Source organism: Phocoena sinus, chromosome 3, assembly GCF_008692025.1.
Source record: "Phocoena sinus isolate mPhoSin1 chromosome 3, mPhoSin1.pri, whole genome shotgun sequence".
In the NCBI taxonomy this organism is placed as follows: Eukaryota; Metazoa; Chordata; class Mammalia; order Artiodactyla; family Phocoenidae; genus Phocoena; species Phocoena sinus.
The window spans coordinates 71,008,540-71,034,493 of NC_045765.1; the positions used below are offsets into that span (position 1 = coordinate 71,008,540).

General features: G+C 39.2%; 1 protein-coding gene across 2 annotated transcripts in view; it reads right to left on the reverse strand.

The window, feature by feature from the left end:
- SNX24 (sorting nexin 24) overlaps nt 1-25,954 on the reverse strand; it is a 181,366-nt gene that overhangs the window by 76,429 nt on the left and 78,983 nt on the right. The window contains exon 2 of one of the 2 annotated variants that reach the window (XM_032629033.1): nt 7,640-7,723. The exons of the other annotated variant lie outside the window; for it this stretch is intronic. Coding sequence (XP_032484924.1) covers nt 7,640-7,723 — 84 coding nt within the window. The remainder of the gene's footprint in view (nt 1-7,639; nt 7,724-25,954) is intronic. 2 annotated transcript variants of the gene reach the window in all.

Genomic DNA, 25,954 nt, shown 5'->3' on the forward strand with positions numbered 1-25,954 from the left:
AGCGGGAAGCGGGAAGGCAGAGGCTCCTCTTCCCAGGAATTATACTGAGAGAGGAGAGCAAGGGAGTGAACATGGGAGGGAAGCATGGGGTCAAAGGTGAGTTCTATTTCGTTCAATGGGAAATACTATAATATATTAATTTATTGATGAGACTGATTCAGTATTGGGGGAGGGGAGAGAGAGAGAGAGGAGTAATTTATGATTATCTGTAAGGGAATAAATACATATCTCATCTCCACACTATTTGAGGTATTTCTCAAACAAGAACAAAGCCAGAAAATGCTAATTACTTGGAGGTAAAAAGCTTATTAAGTTTCACTTTAAACAAAAAGAAACTTCTTTAACACTACTGAACCACAACATTTCTTACATTTCAGAATAGAAAACCAACTCCATTATCTGTCCTTCTCTCCTTCTTATAAAAAATCTTGAAGATATAGTACTGAAAAGATTTTTCCTTTTTATGTGTGTCAGGAGTACTGAGGAAGCCGATCATCATAGCTGCTGGGCTCGGTGACAGCGTTTGTAGGTGAGTAATGAAGGGCTCTAGATGAGGAGAGACAAACCCAAGACAGTATGTGTCCAGGAGGGCTCAGCTGCTTATAAGATAAATACCCCTCTGCCAGTCCATCTGATGATTAACTGCATCCAGGCTGCGTCCAGCCAAACGGCCTTTCTGATCCCCACAGATAGTGACCAGATTCCGCGATACCACAAACACAATCCCCTCTGCCTGGCATGACCACTCCCTTCCCTTCTCGTAACTGTTAGAGGAGCTGACACAGAACTTACTCCGTAAAGACCTGCTGCATATATGTTGGTGATAGCAACCATTTTCCACCGAAGGGAACAGAAATACTTTTCCCAAGCACGTGAATAAAAAGATGAAAAAGGGAAAAAAGGTTAAGGAAAGACGTGGGGGACACTTGTGGGAGCATTCAATCTTTTATTCCATGTTGTCACCCTACCTCCTCAGGGTTCCCTTTAGAGACACTTCACGAGGTGCTGTACCCCTGGTTTAGCCCCATATGGCAGTTTTTTGGTTTTTCTGAAATGTGGACTTCGTTAAATTAAATATGAGAAGGCAATAGTCTACTCAAGCCAAAAGTAGGCAGTCACAAGAACTCATTCATTTAGGAATGAACCAGCACCATATTTCCCTGAAACTTTTGTGAATAAAAGGCTGGGCTGGAACCGACAGCTGGGAAGGCAATGCAGCCTGGGCTCAGCAGTCTGCCATGCAGGGAAGGCTTTCCTCTCCACACCGGGGACTGGGGCCTCGGGATGGAAGCTGCTTTCCAGGACCCCCATGGACGGTGCAAGTTACCTGGCTGTAGCGGGGCACAGCCTATGGCGCAGGGCAGGGGGTCACAGAGAAAGCTCTTACCCTGTCACAGCCTGGGCCTGAGCCGTGAGGAGAGCACCCTATAACTTAATTTTTTTTTTGAAGATACCCTGCTGAGAGTGACCAGAGAAGAACAGTGTGGGGGTCTGTTCTGGTTTCAGTATGGTGGTCGTGTTTTCCCACCCTGTACTGGCAGAGCTACGAAACAGGGGCAAGTGTAACCTGGGGTTAGACTCACAGTGAACTAAACTCCCACAGTAGAAACTGTTCTTGCTGACCAAAGCACTCCTCCAGCAATTCATAAAAATGCATAATATTCTCCAAATATCCCATTTGCCAAATACTTATTTAACGCCTAATAAGTGCCCAACACTAACAGACAGTGAGGAAGGTACAAAAAATAAGACATGGTCCCTACTTTATTTATTTCCTTCTAGTTTTATTGAGATATAAGTGGTATACAGCACTGCATAAGTTTAAGGTATACAGCATAATGATTTTACTTACATACATCATGAAACGATTGCCACAGTAAGTTTAGTGAATATCCATTGTCTCATCTATAGATACAAAATTAAAGAGAAAGAAAAAAATCTTTTTCCTTGTGATGAGAACTCTTAGGATTTACTCTCTTAACCTTCATGTATAATGTACGGCAGTATTGATTATATTTATCATGTTGTACATTACATCCCTAGTACTTATTTATCTTATAACTGTAAGTTTGTGTCTTTTAACTGCTTTTATTCAATTCCACCTCCCTCTACCCCCCCGACTCTGGTAACCACAAATTTGATCTCTTTTTCTATGAGTTTGTTTGTTTTTGAAGTGTGACTGACCTACAACACTGTGTTAGTTCCTGGCAGTGACTTGATATTTCTATACAATACAAAATGATCACCAGGATAAGTCTAGTTAAAGACATCGTCCCTAGTTTTTTAAAATATATCTTCTAGTTAGACAAAGCTTAGGGATACTGAGTTTTAATTATCTCAGACGTTTTAAATTTAAGTAGAAACCTCCTAAATGGAAAAGGAGTTCCAAGAACAAAGAGATGAAGGAATAAAAGAAACTCACCTGAAAGAAGAACCTGAAACGTTTTAGCTTTGTTTGAATAGATGAGAACACAGAGGGAAGGACATTCAGCATGGCAAAGACAGAGAGGCAGTGATTTTCATATACTGGGGTGACAGGGAAGACTGGCTTGGCTGCCACTAACTTTTTCTTGGGAGAAGCAGTGAGAAACTAAGGCTGGCCAGTAAAGGGGTTTGCGGTAGACAAAATCATGGTCCTCCCAAATATGTCAACATCGTCATCCTTGGAACCTGTGAATGCATTGCCTTACAGGTGTGATTAAATCAGGTATCTTGAGATGGGAAGATTATCCTGGATTATCCAGGTAGGCCCGATGTAATCTCAAGGGGGAGGCAGAGGTGACCAAGTCAGAGAGAGGAGATGTGATGACAGGAGATGTGACGATGGAAATAGAAGTTGGGGTGATGTGGTTGCTGGCTCTGAAGACAAAAGAAGGTGATGAGCCAAGAAAGGTGGCAGCCTCTAGAGGCTGGAAAAGGCAAGGAAACTGATTCTCTCCTAAAGCCCCCCAGAAGGAACATAGTCCTGCCGACACATTTAGAGTAAGATTACAAATGTGTGTTGTCTTAAGCCACTAAGTCTGTGATGATTTGTTACAACAGTAATAGAAAACTAATGCACAGTTTAAGACTATTGGTCTCAAAAGTCAATGTCCATGATTTGGTAGATAATACAGACACATTTCAAGGTTTTTGACCAATAAAATGAAGATGAACATAGTGCTCTAGGAAAATTGCCTGCAGTGGAGGATGAATAAGAAGACAAGGATAAGAAACAGTTAAAGAAATACTTACATAAAGTAGCAAGACTCTGGATTGAGATGGTAGGAGTACAAAATGAAAAATTACATGGTGCTTATTACAGAAGTTTGGAAGAATGAATCAACAGGGCTTGCTGACACCCTGGAAGTGAAAGATAAGAGAAAGGTAGGAAAGACTTCCAAGGTCCCACACCTTGTGGCTTCAGTGTGTGATGCAGGGGGAGGTAGGGGGGTTGTGTCTAAGAGATGCCTTTAAAAATATAATGACACAAATAGGAATTCTCAAACTTCACCAGGCATTAAGATCACCTGGGATGCTGATTTAACAGGCAGATTACTGGGCTCTATCACAAAGATTCTGATTCAGCATGCCTGGTGGTGCCCAGGAATCTGCAATTTAATAAATACTGTTCGGCTTCAGGTCACCCAAAGTTCACACTTCAAAAAGTACCAATCTAGAAAAACTAAAAGAAAGTGAAATTGAATACTTCCAGAGCTCTGGAAGAAAAACTAATCTTACACATAGTCTGAAAGGGTGAAACTGACATATTAGAGACCATAAAAAGGTAAAACTCTTGCAAATTAAAATAAATATCACAGCCAAAATTAAAAAGTCCATGGTGAAAAACAGCTTCATCAAGCGGCTAGTATTTTATTAATAGGCCATGCAAACTAATGATCAAAAACAGAGACCCTAGCAGAAAAATGGGACAGCACATAAAGAGAATTCCAAATAGAGGGGCTACAATCATAAGCTTAAGAAATACCAATTAAAACAGCAAAAAGGCAACATATATCGCTTGCTAAATACATATTATTGGGGGGGTAATATGCAAAGCTGGTGAGATACTTTCATGCTTGCTGGTTGCATTACAAATCTGCTATAACCATTTTGGAAAAAAGTAATTTGGTAATATATAACTGGAGCTGTAAAAATATCTATACTCTTTAACAGAGAATGCTTCTTTTGTAATCTAGCTTACAGGAAACAGTCTTGAAAATGGAAAAAAAAAGTTATATGTAATGAAGGCTATCAATCATTAGAAGTTGACCATGCAATGCACACGATTTCGTTTAGTCTGGAAAACAGTCTTGTGAAGTTAGCACATTCACTGTTCCCATATTAAAACGGGGGACCTGGAGGCACAGAAAGATCACTCAACTTGCTCCATGGACTTGAGGTAAAGGCAGGCTCAGGAACATTCTGCTGCCAGAGCTTCCACACTTAACTTCGACACCATTAATTATCACCATGAAGGAATCCCACTAGCACAGTGGCATTTGTTCCATTACAAAATGCAAGAGGGCTTCCCTGGCGGCGCAGTGGTTGAGAGTCCGCCTGCCGATGCAGGGGACACGGGTTCGTGCCCCGGTCCGGGAAAATCCCACGTGCCGCGGAGCGGCTAGGCCCGTGAGCCATGGCCGCTGAGCCTGCGCGTCCGGAGCCTGTGCTCCGCAACGGGAGAGGCCACAACAGTGAGAGGCCCACGTAACGCAAAAAAAAAAAAAAAAAAGAAATATATGTTGGTAACAAGGAGTTATTTCTCCTGTCCCCAAACTTCCTGCAAGATTTAGCTTTATAATCTAAAAAACTAAACTTACTTGAGGGGACGAAAATAAAGCACATAGGAAAAAAAAATCTCTTGAATTTTTCCAAAAATTAGAACGGAATCCTAAGAAAAGTGTAGAGGATAAGAATATTGTTTTCATTCTTTAATGTCAAAAATTATAAAAGTTTGGGAGAAGTAGTAATCATTAAGAACTTCAAACAACCAGATGAACTGTCAAATGGGTGATGGTTTTAGTTTCTGCCTCAAAATGAGCCTGACAACAAGCCAGGAGGCATTTTTGTGTGTTTGTGGTATATGGAGATAAGCCATGCAACTACTATTCTAAAGGTACAAAGCACTTATTAATAGTTCCTATATGATTTTAGAATTAACTTGGGGACATTGACTAAAAACTTTAACAAGTGTAATGTAAAGTGTAAGGGAAATCAGGACACTGACAACAGAGCAAATGGCATCCACTGCAGAAATAACTGAATATTCAAAAAAATTAAACAGGAGCAGATCTAACTTGAATTTAAAGGGAAGGTATTTCATGTAAAAACAGAACATTCAAAGCACATCACAAAATTCAAATATGGAAACTAGGGTACCAAAATTCTAATAAAAGGATAAAGTTGTACATGGTGGCAGCAGTAATCACCAAAGCTTGTATATTCTGATTAATTTTTTTGCCCATTTCAATCCTCCTTAACACACAACTTTACAGTCAAGATTACAGATTTATGTTTATTTTTACACCCTGCCATTATTTGTACTTAATTGTCTTTTATAATAAGTTACCTTTTCATCAAATCTAATACAGTTATCAAATGGGACAAATAAAGGAGACTTCTAGCAGCCCCTTTCTGCTCTATAACACACAAGATTTAGTGTCTGCCAACTAAAACTCTGCCCCACAATGTTATTTTTTTCTCTATGTCCCTGTAAGGATGTTTTAATGAGGCTGCCAAAAACATGCAAAATTGAGAGGTCTGAGAATTTCTACTCTCTTAATTCTAATAGACTTGATGACATAATTTTAAGAATAGCTAAAATTATTAACAGAATTGCAGAAGTTGAGAGAAGAGTCCTAGAAAATCTAGAACTCTTTTTTGACTGTGAGAATCTAAGAACTGCCTGTAATCACTGGGGAAAGGGTCCTCTTCTGCTGAAGAAAATAAATCGTATTAGAAAAGAGAGCTAAGAAGCAACGGGCAGCCTCTTGCTCAGGGCGGGCCTAACTGGCAGTCACCCAGCTGTGCCTCATGTGGAGTTGGTCCCCAAGTATCTGGTGGGGACAGCTGGGCTGTGTCGGGGTAATGGAGACCTGGCAGGTTAGGAAGGAGGCTTGCATGTGACAGGCTGCCTGGTTCAGACTCTGGAATCAGAGGCTGGGGAAGGGAGGAGTTCTGCTTTTAATCCCATTGTACAGACTTATTTCATGAGGTACCCAGAAGAAATCTCTCTAGAATGTGTTTCCTCGATAAACAAGTGAACAAAGCCAAAAATTCTTGAGAAGGACGTGAGACCCAGACTCCATGTTTGTTTCTCTTTGAGGCCCCGGGTTGAGGGGTAGGGCTTTTGTAAAGTCAGCTGGCAATACCCAGCCTAAATCTGTATTTCACCTGTGTTGCTTCTTTTGGAAGTAAACCTGGATGTAACACAATTTTAACTGGAAAATTCAAGGTAAATTATCCCTTGCCATCCTAATGGAAAAGTGTACAGATAGCTGACAGGTCCTCTTCAAAAGAAAACAGAAGGATAGAGGCTCACTCACTTCTCAATATAACCTGTGAAAGTTTTTACTCAATACTCTATTCTCCTGACTACCAAAAAGTAAGAAATTTTAATTTTAGCTACAGAGCTTTTAATACAGAGTAAGCACACTATCACATCATTTATGCACTGACATTTTCCAGAAAATTTAAGCGGTCCTTAAGGAAGTTAAAAGAATAGATTCTTTCTGAACATACTTGCTCAGTATCTTTCCACTAACTTCTTACCTAACAAAGTAACAAAAGTGAAGAAACTGAACTGTGCCATACATTTTATATATGTGTGTGTATAAATATATATATTCATATATAGGAAGTATATATATATACACACACACAGATATGAATATATATGTATACAAAAGAAAAAGTGGTAAAACTGCATTAACTCATATGTGGTGATTTTCTAGGCAATTTCATGAGGTATTTCTAGTTATTAAGGTAATTTCATCACCTCAATACTAATTTATAACCTTCAAAACATTAAATTTTGGTAGAAAATAAAAATTATTCCCTCTTCTATTCTTTACTGACCATGTCTCCCAAAACTCAGCTATTCCTTTTGCCTTCTTGTTTCTTTTATCAAAGGCTTTTAATGAAAGGGATCTGAGAACTGAAACACCAGTCTTGTAGAGCGGCCTTTATAATTCAAAAGAAGCTATGATCCCCCTTTACATGATCCCCTAACAGTCCTTGAATACATGTGACATGTATATTCTTTTCCATGTATATGTAAGTATAAGTTGATTTTAATAGATTTCTTCCTGTAAAATGATCATTTCTTTTCCTTTGTGTAAAACACATTAAGTGTATTTTATGGATAAAATAGGGTCTGGGTCTTATTCTTTCTGAACCTACAATACCCAGCACAGTATAATATAAACAGCTTGCTGTCACACATCTATTTATGCAAAAGATCTTAACAGAAAACCCACCTACTCAGAAAGCACACCTTGAAAGGACGGAACAATTTATTTTAAAAGGAAATTTACTTCGTGATAAAAGAAGTCAACCTGTTCCAAGAACTATTAAAGCTCTTAGGAACCACAGAAAGTAGGCTTAGTGTTACACCACCTGCCTTATAGAGAAAAGGGTGTGGCGGGGGCGAAGTTACCTTTTTGTGCAGGGCATGAAATTCGCTGTACCTTTTTTCAACAAAATGTTTTCTTCCATTCATTAGCACTTCTATCTTAAACACCTAAGAAAAAAATAAAAAAGATTAATTCCACCAGTTCCAAACCCTCAATTGTCTGATGTGGTAAGTTTGTGACCATGATATATTTCATCCCTTTAATTACAGTAGCTGATCTCCCAAAACCCAGAAGGCTCAGGAGACCCTGGCCCAACAGCACTGATTAATGAGCCCTGGAGCCAAATGCTCACTAACAAATGGCAGTATCCCCACAAACGTGTCTAAAAACAGTGGCAACTTAAATGCCTTAAAATGCTCCTTAACTTTTTAATCAGAGAACACTTCTCTCCTAAAATTACTTCACCAAATGCATATGACGGCATTGAAATACAAGTGTGATGCCACAGCGACAGTCTGGCAAAAATCGCAGGCCCACAGCATTGCGTTATGGGTATTTCAATGTGGGCAGTGTTGTGTCATCTCTAAGACAATAATGCAAACAGTAGTGCCTTTTAGGTTAATTTCTTCCTAACCTGCATATTCATCTCGCCTCAGCTGGCTAATTCTGCTGTTTGCAAAACAGGGAAAATGTAGCAAAGGTTCATTTTCCCTGCGTGATACGAGTGACAGCTTGTGCTCCCACCTCCAGGAGGTTGAAAGGCCAGATGAAAAGGCTCTCTGGGTGCACTAATTAGTAGGCACTAACATGACACTTTCTTGATTCTTAGGTCAGTGGGTCAAGACGGGGAACAAGGGATGAGGAATATTATGAAATGCTCATGAGAACACGATGTTAAAGTGGGTGGGGGAAGGCTGCTTGACAGGAGCAGAAGAGAAGGTGCTCTGTTATTTCCTAGAGTTTGTCTTTGACTCCTGCTTTGCTGAGCGAGAGTTTGTCATCACCAAGATGAAGCGGAATTGTTCCATGACTTAGTAAGCCTGGGTTCCCATTTCAATTGCCCTTCTGAAGAAAACAAAACTAAAGTTGGGGTCATGTGACATTGAAGAGTGTTAAAAGCAGGCTTACTTTAGCCCTAAATAGAGCTACTTAAAGTTAGAATATGAGATACGAGGTCACACACCTTCATTATGAAAATAGATCTCTATGGCTCTATATTTCTGCCTTATATGTAAATGTGACTTTTTTGGAAAGCCAGAAACTATATCATCAAACATAAAATGTGTTCATATTTTTGCACTCCTTCCAATTAGAAACAGAATCTTCTGTTCCATGACTCAGTTTAAGAAACCTGCTTTTATTAAAGTGGTAAATTTCTATCAATTTAATCAACTGTTTTTTTCCCCCAAGAAATCCCCCTAAAAAATACTTTTCTTTGGTGAATTAGTGAAAATATTTTCTTCTAAAAACATATGCATAGGCTTCAAACTCTCGGATATACGTACATTATTTTTTAGAAAAAAATTTTGTTTACTAGTTCACTAAAGAAAATTATTCTTCTGCAAAGACCATTCAAAGCCAGGAATACAATGAGGAAAGCACCCTGAGAAACACCAACAAAAGGAGCACAGCTTCAACTTGGGGGCTTGTTTAATAGCATACAAAGCCCCCTTTTTAGTGTCAGGTCCCAGATTTAAATCAGGACAATGTGGGAGCAATGAAAGTAGTTTCCAACTGCTGAGCTATGTGAAATAAAATGAAGTTACGTTTTGAGTCCAGTTACTTGAGGCTTCATCACAAAAACCATCACTTTAATTGGCACGTCTGCTGAAGAATCCACAGAAGGAGGAGAAAGTTGAAGACTCAGTAAGGTTCAACCTACTAGGTTGCCCCTCAGGTGCCCCCTCCTGAAAGCCACGGATAAGACACATTACACAGCAGCTGTCTCATGGAATGTCATCCCTTCTATCGACCAGACGGCTCCATTACCAAGGTCCACAGTTACTTTTCACAATCGCTAAATTCACTTTGGGTGCGGGGGTGGGGGGAAGTATTATAAATACGCACACGTGCACACATAGGGAAAAGTATGTGATAAATTTTAATTCTAATATTTTTATTATGTTGCCATTTTTAAAATGCACAATATACCTAATACTGTTAAGGCTTTTTTCTTTTAAATTCTGGGAAAACACCTTGGAAAGGAAGTTGCTTAATCAGAATTTCCATGACAATATGAATGAAGCAAGAAATGGAGTCAGTTTAATGAATCTTATGTTCCTAAATTCCAAACCAGACTTTTTTTTTGTAATAGTTTCTGATACGTGTTTTCCCGGCTGCCAGGAAAACTCTCTTCTTTCTTGGCTTTCCTGGCAAGCTCCTAGCACTTGTTATCTACCTCTAAGGTGGGGGCAGCAAAGGACGATGTTTGGAAAACACGTAGCACAGTATCTGGCATTCATTCATTTAATTATTTAACAGTTATTTACTAAGGGACTACAATGTGCCCAGGAGTTGTTCTAGGCTCTGAGGATTCAGCAGAGAAGAAAACAGAGAAGAGCCCAATCTTGGTGTCTTCATGGAGCACACATCCTTTCTAGCGAGGAAGGCCAATCATAAACATATAAACAAATATGGTAAAGTTGAAACACAAAAAGTGCAGTGAAGAATACAGCAGAATGATGAGACAGAGCTAGACAAGGGTGCTGTTTTAGACTGTGGTAAGAGGAAGCCTCTCTGAACAGAGGGGCAGTGAGAGGTACAAAATCTAGAGGGACACCAGGAGAACGTGTAACGAGAGTTGAATGTGGCTGCCTCTGGAATTTCAGACCGGGAGTGGGTGGACAAGGGCTATTTGTGTTTTTATTCTTTTTTTAATTTTTTTTTTTTAAATTTAAGGTAGAGCCTAGAGCAGGGTGATATCCACTTCTGGCCAAGATAGAGTAACAGGGAGCAGTAACCCTCCCACTTGAAACAACTAAAAAACTGGGCAAGTATGTGGGGAAAGTGACTCTTAAGACATTGGACATGAGGAAATGAATGACAGTGAGAGATGGGAGACAAGCAGAGTGACCCCTAAGGTTACCCCAGGCAGAGCCATGAGGCCCCCTGAGTCAAGGACAGGGAGGTGAGAGTGAGGGAAAGCCATAGCGATTCAAGTTCCCGGGGGAGAGTTTTGGAGAGGAGTGAGTTGCACACAAACGGAACTCCTGAGACCTGTCAGAGGTCTCCCTCCAGCATTCAGCTGAATCCTCAGCAGCACATAAGACTGGGGAAACTACCCAAGGACAAGAAGAGATTAGAGAGAACAGCGCTCAGAGCTTAGACACCTGGGCACAGTGCCTGTTCCCAAAAGCCAGGGTAGAAAACCTCTTAATTCATGAAGTGTTCCTTAGAGAATTCAGAAGGGTCTTGTCTCAGGAGTGGAGCTAAAGTAACGTAGACTAAAAGCTCTTTTAGTCCAGAGCAACAAAGCTTAAAAGCAAGACCTGAAGAGAGCAAATTATTTCTGAGTAACGTAACCACATGCCAGAGCAAAGCTCAAGAATATTTTTAGGAATATAAAAATATTCAGCACCCAACAAGGTAAAATGTACAAAGTCTAGCATCTAAGCAAAAAGAAGCAAGAAAATTCAACTCATAATGAAAAGAAAAAACAATCAATAGAAACTAATCCAGAAATGACACAGATGATGAAATTAGTAGACAAAAGCATTACACTTGTTATAAGAAAATTTCTTATGTTCAAGAACCTAGAAGAGGGCCTCACTGGTGGCACAGTGGTTGAGAGTCCACCTGCCAGTGCAGGGGACATGGGTTCAGTCTCTGGTCGGGGAGGATCCCACCTGCTGCAGAACAACTAAGCCCCGTTCGCTACAACTACTGAGCCCACATGCTGCAACTACTGAAGCCCGTATGCCTAGAGCCTGTGCTCTGTAACAAGAGAAGCCACCGCAATGAGAAGCCTGCACACCACAACAAAGAGGAGCCCCCACCCGTGTGCAGCAACTAAGACCCGACACAGCCAAAAATAAATAAATTAATTAATTTAAAAAAAAAAGAATCTAGAAGAAAGGTTGACTATGTTAACTGGAGGTATGGAAGCTATAAAAAAGACTTAGACAACATGTCTGGGTCCTATTGAGGAGATAAAAAAATGTCTGTGATTAAAAAAAAACAAACACTGGATGGGATTAATAGTGGGTGAGACACCACAGAAGAAAAGGTAAGTAAACTTAAAGACCTGGCAAGAGAAACTGTACAAAACAAAATAGAGGAGGAAAAATCTAAAAGGTAAATCAACAGAGCATCTGTGAACTATGGGATGACTTTAAACATCAAAATGCATGTATAATTGTAGTCCTCACAGTAGAGGTGAGATGGGGGAGAGGGGCTGGGGAGAAAGACAAATATATTTGAAGAAATCTTGACCAAAATTTTCTCGATTTGACAGAAACTATAAACCCACAGATCCAAGAAGACCAACGGACCCAAGCTCAAGAAACATAAAATAAAAAGCAAAAATCCAAGGCAAATCAGAATCAGATTGTTTAAAACCATTCAGAAAGAGAAACATCTGAGAAAGCAGCCAGAAAACAGAGACAATACATAGAAAAGGAAGAAAAATAAGTTTGAGAGCAAACTTTTCAAATATTTCTATAAATAACCAACACTATAAGAGTGAGTCAATGCATATATACTTCAGTTATGTAAATATGTTCTATGTAAAGTAGCATGTACAAAATCAATGTACAATTTAATGTCAGTTAAATTTTTTTTTTTTTTTTTCCTGTACACGGGCTTCTCACTGCTGTGGCCTCTCCCGTTGCGGAGCACAGGCTCCGGACGCGCAGGCTCAGCGGCCATGGCTCACGGGCCCAGCCGCTCCGCGGCATGTGGGATCTTCCCGGACCGGGGCACGAACCCGTGTCCCCTGCATCGGCAGGCGGACTCTCAACCACCGTGCCACCAGGGAAGCCCCAGTTAAATTTTTAATTATTGTTTTTAATGTATTTAGGTAATTTTTCCCAAATGGTAACACCAGTAATAACAACAATAACAACAGACTTTTATAACACTTATATAAAGGCACTGCTCCAAGCTCCTTTACCATGAAAATCACTCATTTAATTGTCACAACAACCCCACATGGGATAGGTACTATTATCTCCATTTTACAGGTGAGGAAACTGAGGCATGGATTAAGTATCTTGCCCATGGTAGCTACTGATACATTTTGAACTCAGCAATTTGGTTCCTGAATCTGCTTCTTAATCACTGCACAATACTCATTCCCAATAAACAGAATCCCTTACATAGTCCTGTTCACTGGGGGAGACGAAACACGTGCAAGTAGGAGAAACGTTCTGGAGTGAGGACAAGGCCTTCCATCCAGTCTCCTCCCAAGGTTCTGTCCTCTGGAGGGGCTTTGCAGGAACACAGCACCCTGGGCACAGGGGTGGTGGCGGTCTTGGCATGAGTTCCTCACCCCTAACTATTTGGAGCCCGTGCTCCTCTCAAGCAAACACTGATCTATATAAAAAGCATACAATTCGGGCTTCCCTGGTGGCGCAGTGGTTGAGAGTCCGCCTGCCAATGCAGGGGACACGGGTTCGTGCCCCGGTCCGGGAAGATCCCACATGCCGCGGAGTGGCTGGGCCCGTGAGCCATGGCCGCTGAGCGTTCGCGTCCAGAGCCTGTGCTCCGCAACGGGAGAGGCCAAAACAGTGAGAGGCCCGCGTACCACAAAAAAAAAAAAAAAAAAAAAAAAGCATACTATTCTACAGAATAGAAAAATGCTTTTTATATTACCTTTTCTTGTCAGGATCTGTACCCATACCACCCCCTCAGTCTCCTTACACTGTGGTTCCAAATCTCAGCTTGTATGGCTTTTGCTAATTAAACTTAAAAGCTTTTGCACCGCAAAGGAAACCATAAACAAGACAAAAAGACAACCCTCAGAATGGGAGAAAATATTTGCAAATGAAACAAGAGACAAAGGATTAGCCTCCAAAATATACAAACAGCTCATGGAGCTCAATATCAAAAAAACAATCCAATTAAAAAATGGGCATAAGACCTAAATAGACATTTCACCAAGGAAGACATACGTATGGCCAAGAGGCACATGAAAAGATGCTCAACATTACTAATTATTAGCGAAATGCAAATCAAAACCACAATGAGGTATCACCTCATGCCGGTCAGAATAGCCATCATCAAAAATGCTAGAAACAATAAATGGTAGAAAGGGTGTGGTGAAAAGGGGACCCTCCTGCACTGTTGGTGGGAATGTAAATTGATACAGCCACTATGGAGAACAGTATGGAGGTTCCTTAAAAAACTAAAAATAGAACTACCATATGACCCAGAAATCCCACTACTGGGCATATACCCGGAGAAAACCATAATTCAAAAAGAGACATGCACCACAATGTTCACTGCAGCACTATTTACAATAGCCAGGACATGGAACCAACCTAAATGCCCATCGACAGACGAATGGATAAAGGAGATGTGGCACATATATACAATGGAATATTACTCAGCCATAAAAAAACAAAATTGAGTTATTTATAGTGAGGTGGATGAACCTAGAGTCTGTCATACAGGATGAAGTAAGTCAGAAAGAGAAAAACAAATACCGTATGCTAACGCATATATATGGAATCTAAAAAAAAAAAGAAACGGTACGATGAACCTAGTTGCAGGGCAGGAATAAAGAAGCAGGCATAGAGAATGGACTTGAGGACAGGGGGTGGGAGGGTGAAGCTGGGGTGAAGTGGGAATAGCATTGACATATATACACTACCGAACGTAAAACTTGGCTGGTGGGAAGTAGCAGCATAGCACAGAGAGATCGGCTCAGTACTCTGAGATGACCTAGAGGGGTGGGATAGCGAGGATGGGAGGGAGGCTCAAGAGGGAGGGGATATGGGGACGTATGTATGCATATGGCTGATTCGCTTTGTTGTGCAACAGAAACTAACATGGTATTGTGAAGCAATTATACTCCAATAAAGATCTATTAAAAAATAATAATAATATGTGCTTATGCAAAAGAATTTTCAAAAAGTCCAAAGGATATAAACTGAAAAGTATGTTTCTTCCATAAGAGACTTGTATAGGTCCTTGCCAACTTAAGAGGTATCTTAAATATCCTTTCAGAAATTGTCTATACTCATATAAGCTCTGTATGTGTACATGTAATAGAAGTTATTTTACTTTCTTACACAACTAGAGCTATAGTATATAGTTCTACTACTTTATTTTTTCTACTACTTTTATTTTTTACTTTATTTAATACATATCAGACATCTTCATTAATCAGCACATTTTGACATACCTCATTCTTTACTGGCTACATAGTACTACCATGTACAATTGTTATCATAGTTTGTTTAATTCGGACCCTAAGATGGATATTAAGTTACTGTAGTATTTTGCACTGTATACTTTTTAATATGTTTACTTATATATCAATATATATAAAACATGTTTATATGTCTCTATATATACTTATATTTTATTTACATATATTAATGATTAATGTATCTATATATAGAGAGATATATCTCATCCTTTTTCCCGTACATGTACTTACACACATATATATATAAGATAAATTACCAAAAATTTTGCAAAATTTATCCCCTCAAATGTACTAAGTCACCCTGCCACCAATAGGATATGGAACGCCTGGCCCATCCTGATCAACACTGGCTATTCATCACTTTGACAATATGATTAGGAAGTGACAACTAATTGGGTATATTTTGACCAGTGTTTATAGCGGCATAGGTGTCCATCCCAAGTATCTCACATAAAATCACAGAGACCTGATGTACCTGTCTAGGCCTCTGCTCTTGTAGACATCCTTGCCCTCAGAGATTTCCAGAAATTCCCCAGTATAAAGCTAAGGAAGCTTCATGTAACTAAATAAACATATTAAGGTTTTCGTTTAGATTTGTTTAAAAAAAATTATATTGTTCCTGTGACTAAATTCTAGCCACAGTCCTAAGAACATTAAATCCTTAGGCTTCAAACTGAAAAGTAAAATAAATACTACTTTAAAGAGAAGATTTCAATTTGTAAGTGTGGTTTTGATTACATGTTAGAGCCAATGTTTTTTTCCTTTTCAGTAACATTTCTGAAAATAAAGTGTAAATCAATGACAAAAGATTTCATAATTTGGTTTACACCTACTTTTTTCAGGAACGTATCTAAAAAACAAAATAAACTTAAGCTAAAGATGGGCTTAGCCCATATTCCAGGTTGAATGATCTCTGTCTTCAGAAGCTCATACCTTACAAAGTTATTTACTTTCAATAAAAGCAAAAAAAAAGTTTTTCCTAAATAAAAATGTCTAATAAATAACTTTTAAGTGCCTTTCAAATACAGATGGGGATTCTATATAAAAATAAAGTTTTAGTGACCTTTCATATATATATATATTTGTTTGCTTGTTTGTTTGTTTAGTATTTGTTCAGTTAGTGCAAGATGTACCAAATATTAACTCTGGGCTTGAAATCAACATATTCTCCTTCTTGAGTCGGAATAAGCAAGAAAGATAAAATTTAAAAGGCTGTTATTTAGATACTATAAAAAGTTGTATCTCTAAAAGAGTGATCTACTGTGTGCCTACTGAGGGCCAAGCTCTCAAAGGTATTAATTCACATCACACAAAGTTTTTTGTTTTTTTTTAAATAAGGGAAAGATGATAAGAGACCCTCTAATCATAAATTTTTATGATATTTGATGACTAAATAAATTTAAAATTCAATAAAACTAGTGTAAAATTTTAATTTGCTCCTACTCAGCCTTAAATCAAACTTCTTCTGTTCTAAGATGCCAAACCGTGAGATATTATTAATTTAATTATACTATTTTCGGTTGTGGAGAAGCTGCCAACAACTTTTTTTTCCGTATCTTTGAAAACAACTAAATTTCAGAAATTTTTTAAGAGAAAAACATATTGCTTCAAATAAACCACTGCTTAAAGAAGAAGAAGAATTCTCTAGATAATTGCCACTAGAGAATAGCTGTGTAAGAGTTGGGCCTGATTAAATTTGTGTGTACATATACATTTTTTAATATGATTCTTCTTTGCAAAGAAAATTCATGATACCAAAAACGACCCAAAATGATTAAAATCACTGATAAAAGAACAAAAATAATAAAAACAAAATTAGAGCAAGAACAAATATCCAAGACAAAAGAAACCTGTTTCCTAAGCTGGAAAGATCAAAAGGGTTTACCTATACCTAATACTCTGGATCTTTTAAAATTACAATAATGAAAAAAAAGTGCTGCCAATATACTGATGGAATAAAGTAGGAACAGAGATCAGGATGACCAAACTTTTTCTATGCTTCACTAAATGCCTCCCCGCTCCTCGAAAAGTAGAGCAATGTCTGCAGAATTTTATTAGAATATTATTTTATAATCATGCAAATTATTATTCACATGTGAAGGCAACAGAAAGTCAATTTCAGTTGTGGGCAAACTCAGAAAACAAATAACCCACACAGCCTTTTGAAAAAAAATTACTGAAGACATAGCACTGCCAATGGAAAGATTAATCAAAATTAAGCACTCAAAATACAGTAATATAAAAGGCCAGCCATTGTTTTTTGTTATCATCAAAGACTCTGATCCAGGGAAGGAGTAAATGAGTACAAAGAAAGACAACGTTATAAAGTGGCTGCTACTCTAAGAAGCTGAGGACAACTCCAGCAGAAAGCACACAGTGGTTTCATGGCCATTTGGAGCTGGCCTCCTCACAGGCTGCCCTGAGGCTCTCCTCTACAACTGAAAGGCTTGTAGTCGAAGTAGCCTGGTTCATAGAGTAACAAAAGAATCCACAGAAATCCATCGGAAACCTGGTTCCAAATTTTGGCTTCATATGCCTTCAAAGGTTGATGGTGAATGATCTTTAACCTAGAATTCCATATCCAGGCAAATTTTCTACCAGGAAGCCAGGAAAGTGCTCATTTCAAACATGCAAGAGGGAGAGTATTTTATGTACTATGTACACATTCAGGAAATTCTCTTTGAAGATTTTTTAAAAATGGAATTCAAAAAAGAAGCCAAGAAACTGTGGACCTAATCTACAGACAATATGGGGGTGTGGGGGGTATACTAAAATGCCAGCTATGCAGCCTAAAAAGTATTCAAATTAGAGTAAGAAGCCAAAGGGTTCCAAGAAGAATGCTTTCAAGAAGAAAATGGGTATGATTAAGAGCTAATATCATTAAAAAGGTTTTAGTGACAGAATCAAAGCATTCACCTTTCTCTGCCAAGAAAAAAAAAAAGTGCTTAAGAATTCCAAGAAAACCAACTAAACAAAACTGTATACAAGGTACAGTTCCAAATATAAAGCAAAATAAATGTAACATGACCTGGTACAGTTTAGAGGATAAGAGTGTCCATTTGAAGTAACGCTTGAAACATTCTCCACTGAGCATTTTACAGGTTTAGTAATTTATACAGCTACATTTCCTTCCTTACAGTTCCAAAAACTTGATTACACAGTGAAAATATAAACATCTGTACACACACATATATAATTATAATACTGGGAACATTTGGGAACATTAATTATTGAACTCAGCTTTTAAAATCAATCTATACAACACAGAAGACATTATTTTTACAGAACAGACTGTAAATATTTTTTGTCAGTATAAAAAATAATGGCGTAACGAGCAGAAAATAGGAGACGAATGGGGGAGGAACTGGGTGTAAAGGAAGTAAATGGGGTCCAAATCTTTTCATCTTACATAATTGGCAGTCAAAGGACACTGCTTAAAAATTGGTGGATGAAGAAAGTGGTTCAAATTACAGAGCAACAAATATAAAGTTATAATTTTAATGATGAAATTAAAACCATATACATAGTGAAAATGGAGTGGAGGGGAGTGAAATACAGGAGTGGAGTGAATTCAATTCATATTTCTAACTGGAGGGACATAAGAGATTTTCTAAGACACCAAGAAATAGAGATTCAGATATATTACTTAGAGTAACAGTGCTTAAAACAAATAAGCAACTTGTCAACTAACTTCTGGTTCTGGAAGGTACTAGACATTTAATTTTTCCTTTTACATGTTTATGCTGAAATTTTTTCCATGTATATGAAGTACTTTTAAATAGCCTAAAAATGACATAACCTCTGCTAAATATTTTTGTTTCAAAATCTCTCTGGTTATAAAGGAAATATTTTGTTGAGTTTATTGATATTTATAGAATTACAGGTTTTCAGTCTAAACCCTACTACTGACTAATTTTAGCTCCCCAACTGATTACTTGATTATGAAAAGTCTTCATTTTTCTTTTCCTCTTCAGCCATATCTATGACACAAAACCAGTCAATCAATTCAGGGTGAGGGAAACAATGCACTCAAATACATCAGGTCATACATGTTGATTTGTTAACATAGTTTTTCATTAGTTTCAATACCATTGTTAGTCAAAATCTTTGACTTAGATTTTCTATAAAATGTGAATGCTGCTAGTTCTTTGCTTACCTGAATTGTTATGGCAATAAATCACATACTATGTTAAACAAGCATTCTGGAAGATCGATGCTTTATGAGCTTTATTATTCTATTTTATGACCTGATTGAAAGAAGGAAAATAGATAAGTTTTATCTGTACTACTTACTAACTTGGGCAAACCTCTAAGTATCTTTGAGCCACAGTATCTTCATTAATAAAAAAAGAATGATAAAATGATGTCTACTGTATTAGTTTGTCAGATAATAAATGTCTTGGTGCTTTGTAAGATGCTCTGAAACGGAATGAAGAATTGATAACTATGAAGTGGTTGACAAAGATGCCAGCAGGAAGAACAGAAGGGCTTCCATGGGCATTTGAGGACAGCCTTCCTGACAGGCTGCTTAAGGAATGGATTTGTGGTTGAAATAGCTTTCATACAGAGGAGCAAAAAAATCCTTCATTCTTCTCTCAAACTACTTAGTTATAGACTGCATCTCCTTATCACAAGCTCTTGGCTTCTGCAAAGAGGAGCAACGCCTCACCTCCCTCCCAAATCCTCCAGAACCAGCCCCAACACATCAATTCAATCTTACTTTCCACAGCTCTCCTACAGGAGCCAATCAGCCAAGTCCTTCCTATATTTTCCCCACTCTAGGCCCTGGGGGCTTCTGTTCACGCAGGAGCCTCCCTCTGCCAAGGAGTCCTCCTATCCCCCTTCAGCAGTCAAGTGAAATTCTACCTCCATCCCAGAGCCTTCTGGAACGTCAGGCATCACTGTTTTCCATACCTTCCCCTTAAACAGATCATCTAAGTGGCACAATCGTATTATTTAAAATACAGTCACACTCTCTAATTTTCAACAAATGTATTCCTCTTGACTATTTCATATAAATATGTATTATGTGCGCCAATGGAATTTTTTTAGGGGACAATAATCATCAAGAAGAACCTACAAGGATGTTTTCAGAAAGCATTTGTAATATAATACTAATTGAAAGAGCAGTACAAAATACTTTATGCATACTATGCTGTTGCCTATATAAAATACACATACAAGATAACAAAGGAAATAGGTCAAAATGATGTCTGAGTGGTAGAATTACAAATCATTATAATTTTCTCTATAATCTACAGTTTTTACCAGAGCATATATCATTCTTATAATTAGGAGAAAGTTTAATCAAATTTCTGCCTTCTAAAGTTACACTGGAGTAAATCTAATAAATGATAATTATTCATTTTTAATACAACTATCAAGTTCTTATGAAATTCATTTTTGTATTTCCATATATATTCATTGAGCATCTGCTATGTGCCGAGCACTCTGCTATGCTCTTTACAACAGCAGCAGCAGCTACCATTTTTGAGTGCTTACTATGGACTATGCAGTGCTCAAAGCGCTTCATTTATTAACTGATTTAGTCCACACAAGATCCTATAATGTAGGTACTGTTATTATTCCCACTCCATATGTGAGGAAGCCAAGTCAGAGTGAGTTACGTAACTTCAAGGCACAGAGCTAGGAGCTGATTCATAAACCCAGATAGTCTGGTTCCAAACTCCACAATCTTAAGCCCTAGAATTCTATCACTAGAAACAATGGTGAGCAGACTCATAGTCCTAGCCTTTATATTATTATAAAGGAAAAGTATAAAAAGGTATCTGAGCTGTACTCAATATAAAACGCTTACTTTAAAAACAGGTGAGTGCATAAGAGAGGACAGGATTTGCTCTCAGGGATCAGGGGAGCTTTCTCTCTGGAGCTGTTTCTGAATAGATCTACAGTAAAAGTAGGCAAAAAGGAGGGGCAAGCATTATAGGCAGCACATGTGCAAAGGTCCTGAAGCAGAAGGTAAGAGGATGGAAGAAGCTGAGTGCAGTACAGCCAGCCTGTAAGAAGAGCATCTCTGCAAGAGGCTGGAGAGGAAACAAAAGGCTAGCTTCATCAACTGCTCAACAAGGATTAATTCTAGGACGTGCCAGGCTCAGTTCACTGGGAGAAAACCAGTTTCTGTCTCCTTGTGGTTGTAGGACTGTGGTCCCCATTTTCTTGCTGGCTATCAGCTAAGAGCAAAATTTCCAGCTTCTAGAAAGCACCTGTATTCCTCAGCTCATGATCTCCTTTCTCAATCTTCAAAGCCAGCAACAGAAGATCAAGACTTTCTCATGTCACATTTCTGTGATCTACTTTTCTGCTTCCTCTTCCACTTTTAAGTGGAAGACTCATGGGACTATATTGGCCCCACCCAGATAATCTAAATTGTCTCTGTGATCTCAGGGTCCTTAACCTTCATCACATCCATTAAGTCCCTTTTGCATGTCAGGAAACATATTCACAGGTTCTGGGCATTAGGGTGTAAACATTTTGGGAGGCCCATCCTTCCCTTTACCACAGACCTGAAGGAAGTGAGAATATCTGGTTGTGGGAGCAGGGCGGTCTGGGCAGGTGGAAGATTAAATGCTTGACATGTTTATATGCCTAGAGTGATGAGGAGGGAGAAGAGTTAGAGGGAAGGTCTGAGTGGTGGTGGGGAGAGGTGAGTGGAAGTAGAAACAACAGGACAGGCTGATAACTAGATGTGGAGTTTCTTTAAAAAAAAAAAAAGAAAGAAAGAACAAAAAGGAGGAATCAAATATAATGGTGAGGTTTGGGGCCTGAGCAACCAGAAGGATGGTGGTGCCAGTAACTGAGCTGGGAAGACAGTCTTTGGGGGCAAACAGGAGCCCTGCACTGGCTGCGTTAAGTCTGAGATGCGTGTTAGATAGACATTAAGTGGAGATGTTCAGTAAGACTGAATTAACACGTCTGGGGGCTCAGGGAGAGGTCTTGGCCAGAGATATAAATTTGGGAATCATCGAAGTGTGAATGTGATCTAAAATCAGAAGACTGGATCTGATCACCTAGGAAGAGAAGTTTATTATGAGGTCTTGAGATCCTATTAGGGCTTATGGTTTTCCATTCTAGCATGAGAAACCTTTGCTACTTTTTAAAAGTCTCCCCCTTCCAAATTAAACTTCTCTAGCTCCTCTAGCTGTCCTTCAGAAGACCTGGTCTTCAGGTCTTGCACTACTGACCACCTTCCAGTTAAAATATAGTTCGTCACTGATCCCCCTAAACTGTAGAATCTAGGACTTGAGGGAAAATACAGCCATTTCCCAATTAGTGAATGGATTGTATCTCCCAAATCCAGAGTTGAGGTTGTTTAAAACTCAGCACAGATTTTCTCATAGACTCAGTATAAAAGATACATTTCAACTCATAAAAACCCTGTTTAGCCCATAATATGCATGAATTACAATAATTACATTTTTATTTCACCCAGCAGCTTTGCAGTATAACACAGTGGCTAAGAGTTCTGGCTCTTGAATCAAACTGCCTGGGTTTGAACCCTGTGTCTTCTATTGCTCTCCTCTGGGCTCGGCTAACACTCCATAATTTGGGGCAAGTTATTTAAGCTTTACAAACCTCAGTTTCCCCACCTATAACATGACGTTTATAATGGTACCTTTCCAATAGGTTTGTTGTCAGGATTAAATGTGATTATCAGTGTCAATAATTTACCACATTGTCTGGCATTTAGCAAGAATTCAAACAAGAATGTTATCTATTAATATCGTTATTAACATCTAGTCATTGTTACAACTGTTTCTTTATCAGCATGGGGGAGGGAGACTTGGTGGATAGAGAGGGAAAGAGATGATTCCTCAGGAGTGTGACCTACTCACCACACCCATCCATCTCTACAAGGGAGAAGGTACTTTTCTCCCCATCCCAGAGCTAGTTGAGCCTGCAATGCACACACGTGGTAGCCTCTGCACTCACCTTTGTCAGCGCCTACTCAGAACCCTGCATTCCTGATGAGGCCTGACCACTAAGACTTAGAGGAACCCTGTCTTCCCTCCCTCTTAGTTTAAGATTCCATATCTTCGACCCGTATCCTTCTGATGGTTTTTGGAAGCCATATCTCACTGTTGGATCACAGGGCCCTGGAGGTCAAATAAAACGCCAGGTCTTTCCCAACAGCTGGTCTCCCTGCTCCACTCATGTCCTGTAACAATCTGCGTTTCACAGCAGCCACAGCGGCCCTTTTCAGGCATCAGATCATGTGACTCCCCTGCTGAACTCCTTCTGATGGATTTCCATCACTCCTGGAACAAAATTCCAGTCCCTGCTCCAGCCCACAAGGCCCTATACCTGCCAGGTTCAGAGTCCCCTTCTTTTCTTCAGCTCCTAACACACCCCTCTTACTCACCCTGGTCTATTTGCACCAGCATCCTTACTGACCATCAAATGTATCCCCAACTCTACGTTTTCTTGGTTTTCGTTTATTTTTTGGTAGTTAAAAATAGTTTAATGTGATTTTATTATATTTTAAAACATTGTTCTGGGAAGGCCAACTCTAAGTTTTGCAGTGCTTTTTTTTCTACCTAGAAAGCTTTCCCCTCATTTTGTTCAACTGCTGTTTCAGGTCACCTTCTCAGAGAGGTATTATCTAGGCACTCCATCTAAAACAGTGCCTCTAGCCCCCCACCCTTCTCTACCCACAGACCTGGCTTTATTTTTCTTCTTTGCATTTACCATGGTCTGGCATTAACACACACACACACACACACACACACACACACACACATACAATTGGTTGGCTGGTCAGCTTGTTGGTTTATTGTCTGTTCCCCCACTAAGTTAAAAGCTCCATAAGGACAGGAACCTCATCTGTTTTGTTCACTGTCGTAACCCCACTGCCTTAAAGAGCACCTGGCAACAAAGCAGGCTGAATACAGGAAATAAATGAGGAAGGGAAGTGAGCGAATAATAAAGCGCAGGACAACACACTGGGAAGAACACGTCTACACCTTAGTCCAGCTCAGCAGTCTGATAGTGAAAAGGGTAAGATGAGTTATTTTTCTTAGAACGATCAGTAAGTGAGACATGACAGAGGCAGACAGTGCTGAATAAGACGGCTTCTTGTAGAAAGTTTGTTGTAGCTGATCAAAAGAATACTGTTCATGAGGGCCTGAGAGCTATGAAAATCGCTTTGAAATACAGCCCTTTTATTAAAAAGAAACTATCAGTCTTAGTAATTAGTACCACTTGGGAGAAGCTACACGCCATGGTGGAGAGAATGCCAATCTAGAGTCAGACACCCCCGACACCCAGATCCAGCACTTGCTAGCTGTGATTCCTCACAGATAGCGCTTATCCACTTGGAACCTTCATTTCCTCATATGGAAGGTGGGGATGAAAATACCTATTTCTTAGGACTAGTGATAGAGTAAATAAATAAGACAAGGTATATAAAGCACTTAGCACCCAACCTGGCACATGACTGGTGCTCAACACATTCTAGTCTCTTCCCGAATATCACTGGGTTTCTCCCAAATCTAAATGGAATTTGAGGCTATTAATAGCCTTCATTTCTCTAACACACCATGAAGTCCTATGATGCGCTATGCTTATTTCTTAAAAAACATATTCTCACCAAAAAAATCATGTAATTCAAAAGTTAAAGTATTCCCTCTATACAGATATACATACATATACACATAAATATATATATGCAGATAGATAAACAGAAATAGGTAGATAATTACTTTTTTAACCCAAAAAGGTGCAAAGGTAAGCTTGGGTGGTGGAGAATTACTGGTCATCCATGACGAGTCGGGCTCCTTTCTATAGGCACCAAGGAGATGAGATTCAAGATCCTCTTGTGTTCTCTCAATATTGAACTTATGGTACTCACTGGACCCCACAGAGGAAGGTTACCTGGGCACAGGCAGTTTGCAATATGCCTGCCCGTTTCAAAGCTCTGCTGCTCAGCCGTGAAACATGGGCAGAGAGCAGGTGGAGAGGATCAAACTCTATGCCCTAAAAAAATGCAGACCATTTTATAGGCTCTACAATCAAGGATCCTGAAGAGGCACCCTGCTGTTCCTGCTGAGGAGAAAGAAGCGGTTCTATTCTACAAACAGCTGTTAGAGGGCACACATCCACAGTTTTAAAATGCCCATCTATGCAAAGAAAGGAAGCTCTTAAAGATTGTAGAGTTCTCAACCTTCTTTCAAAACTCCATATTTTAATTCTTCCTAAAAAAAAAATAGCATTTATCAAGTATTTTACTCTCCCAATATATGTTTGGTTTAAAACTGTTACAGTGTAAAAAAAAGATGATGATGATGACATTTCTTTATCCAAATGTTTATTGAGCACTTACTATGTGCTAATTCCCATTCGAGGTGTCTGATATCTATCAGTGAAGTAAAGTGTCGAAGAGCATTGCCCTCATGAAATTTACATTCTAGCGGGGGAGACAGATAACAATAGATATATTTAAGAAATAAGTAGGGGCTTCCCTGGTGGCGCAGTGGTTGACAGTCCGCCTGCCAATGCAGGGGACGCGAGTTCGTGCCCTGGTCCAGGAGGATCCCACGTGCTGCGGAGCGGCTGGGCCCGTGAGCCATGGCCGCTGAGCCTGCGCATCCGGAGCCCGTGCCCCGCAACGGGAGAGGCCACAACAGTGAGAGGCCCACGTACCGCAAAAATAAAATAAAATAAAATAAAAATAAGTAAATTATATGGTATGTTTTAGAAAGTGATTACCTGGTATGAGGGGAAAAACAGAGCCAAGTAAAAGGAACTGGGAGTGCTGGGGGGAAAGTTGTAATTTTAAATAGAATGGTCAGAGTGGGCAGCACTGAGAAGATGGCATATGCAGATGATAAAGTTGCATCACAGAACTTAACTTAGTAAGAGCTTTTATTTATCATCCTAAATTTAAATTAACCTATTACTCAACCATAAAAAAAAAGAATGAAATAATGCCATTTGCAGCAACATGGATGGACTTAGAGATTATCATACCAAGTGAAGTTAAGTCAGCCAAAGAGAGACAAATATGTTA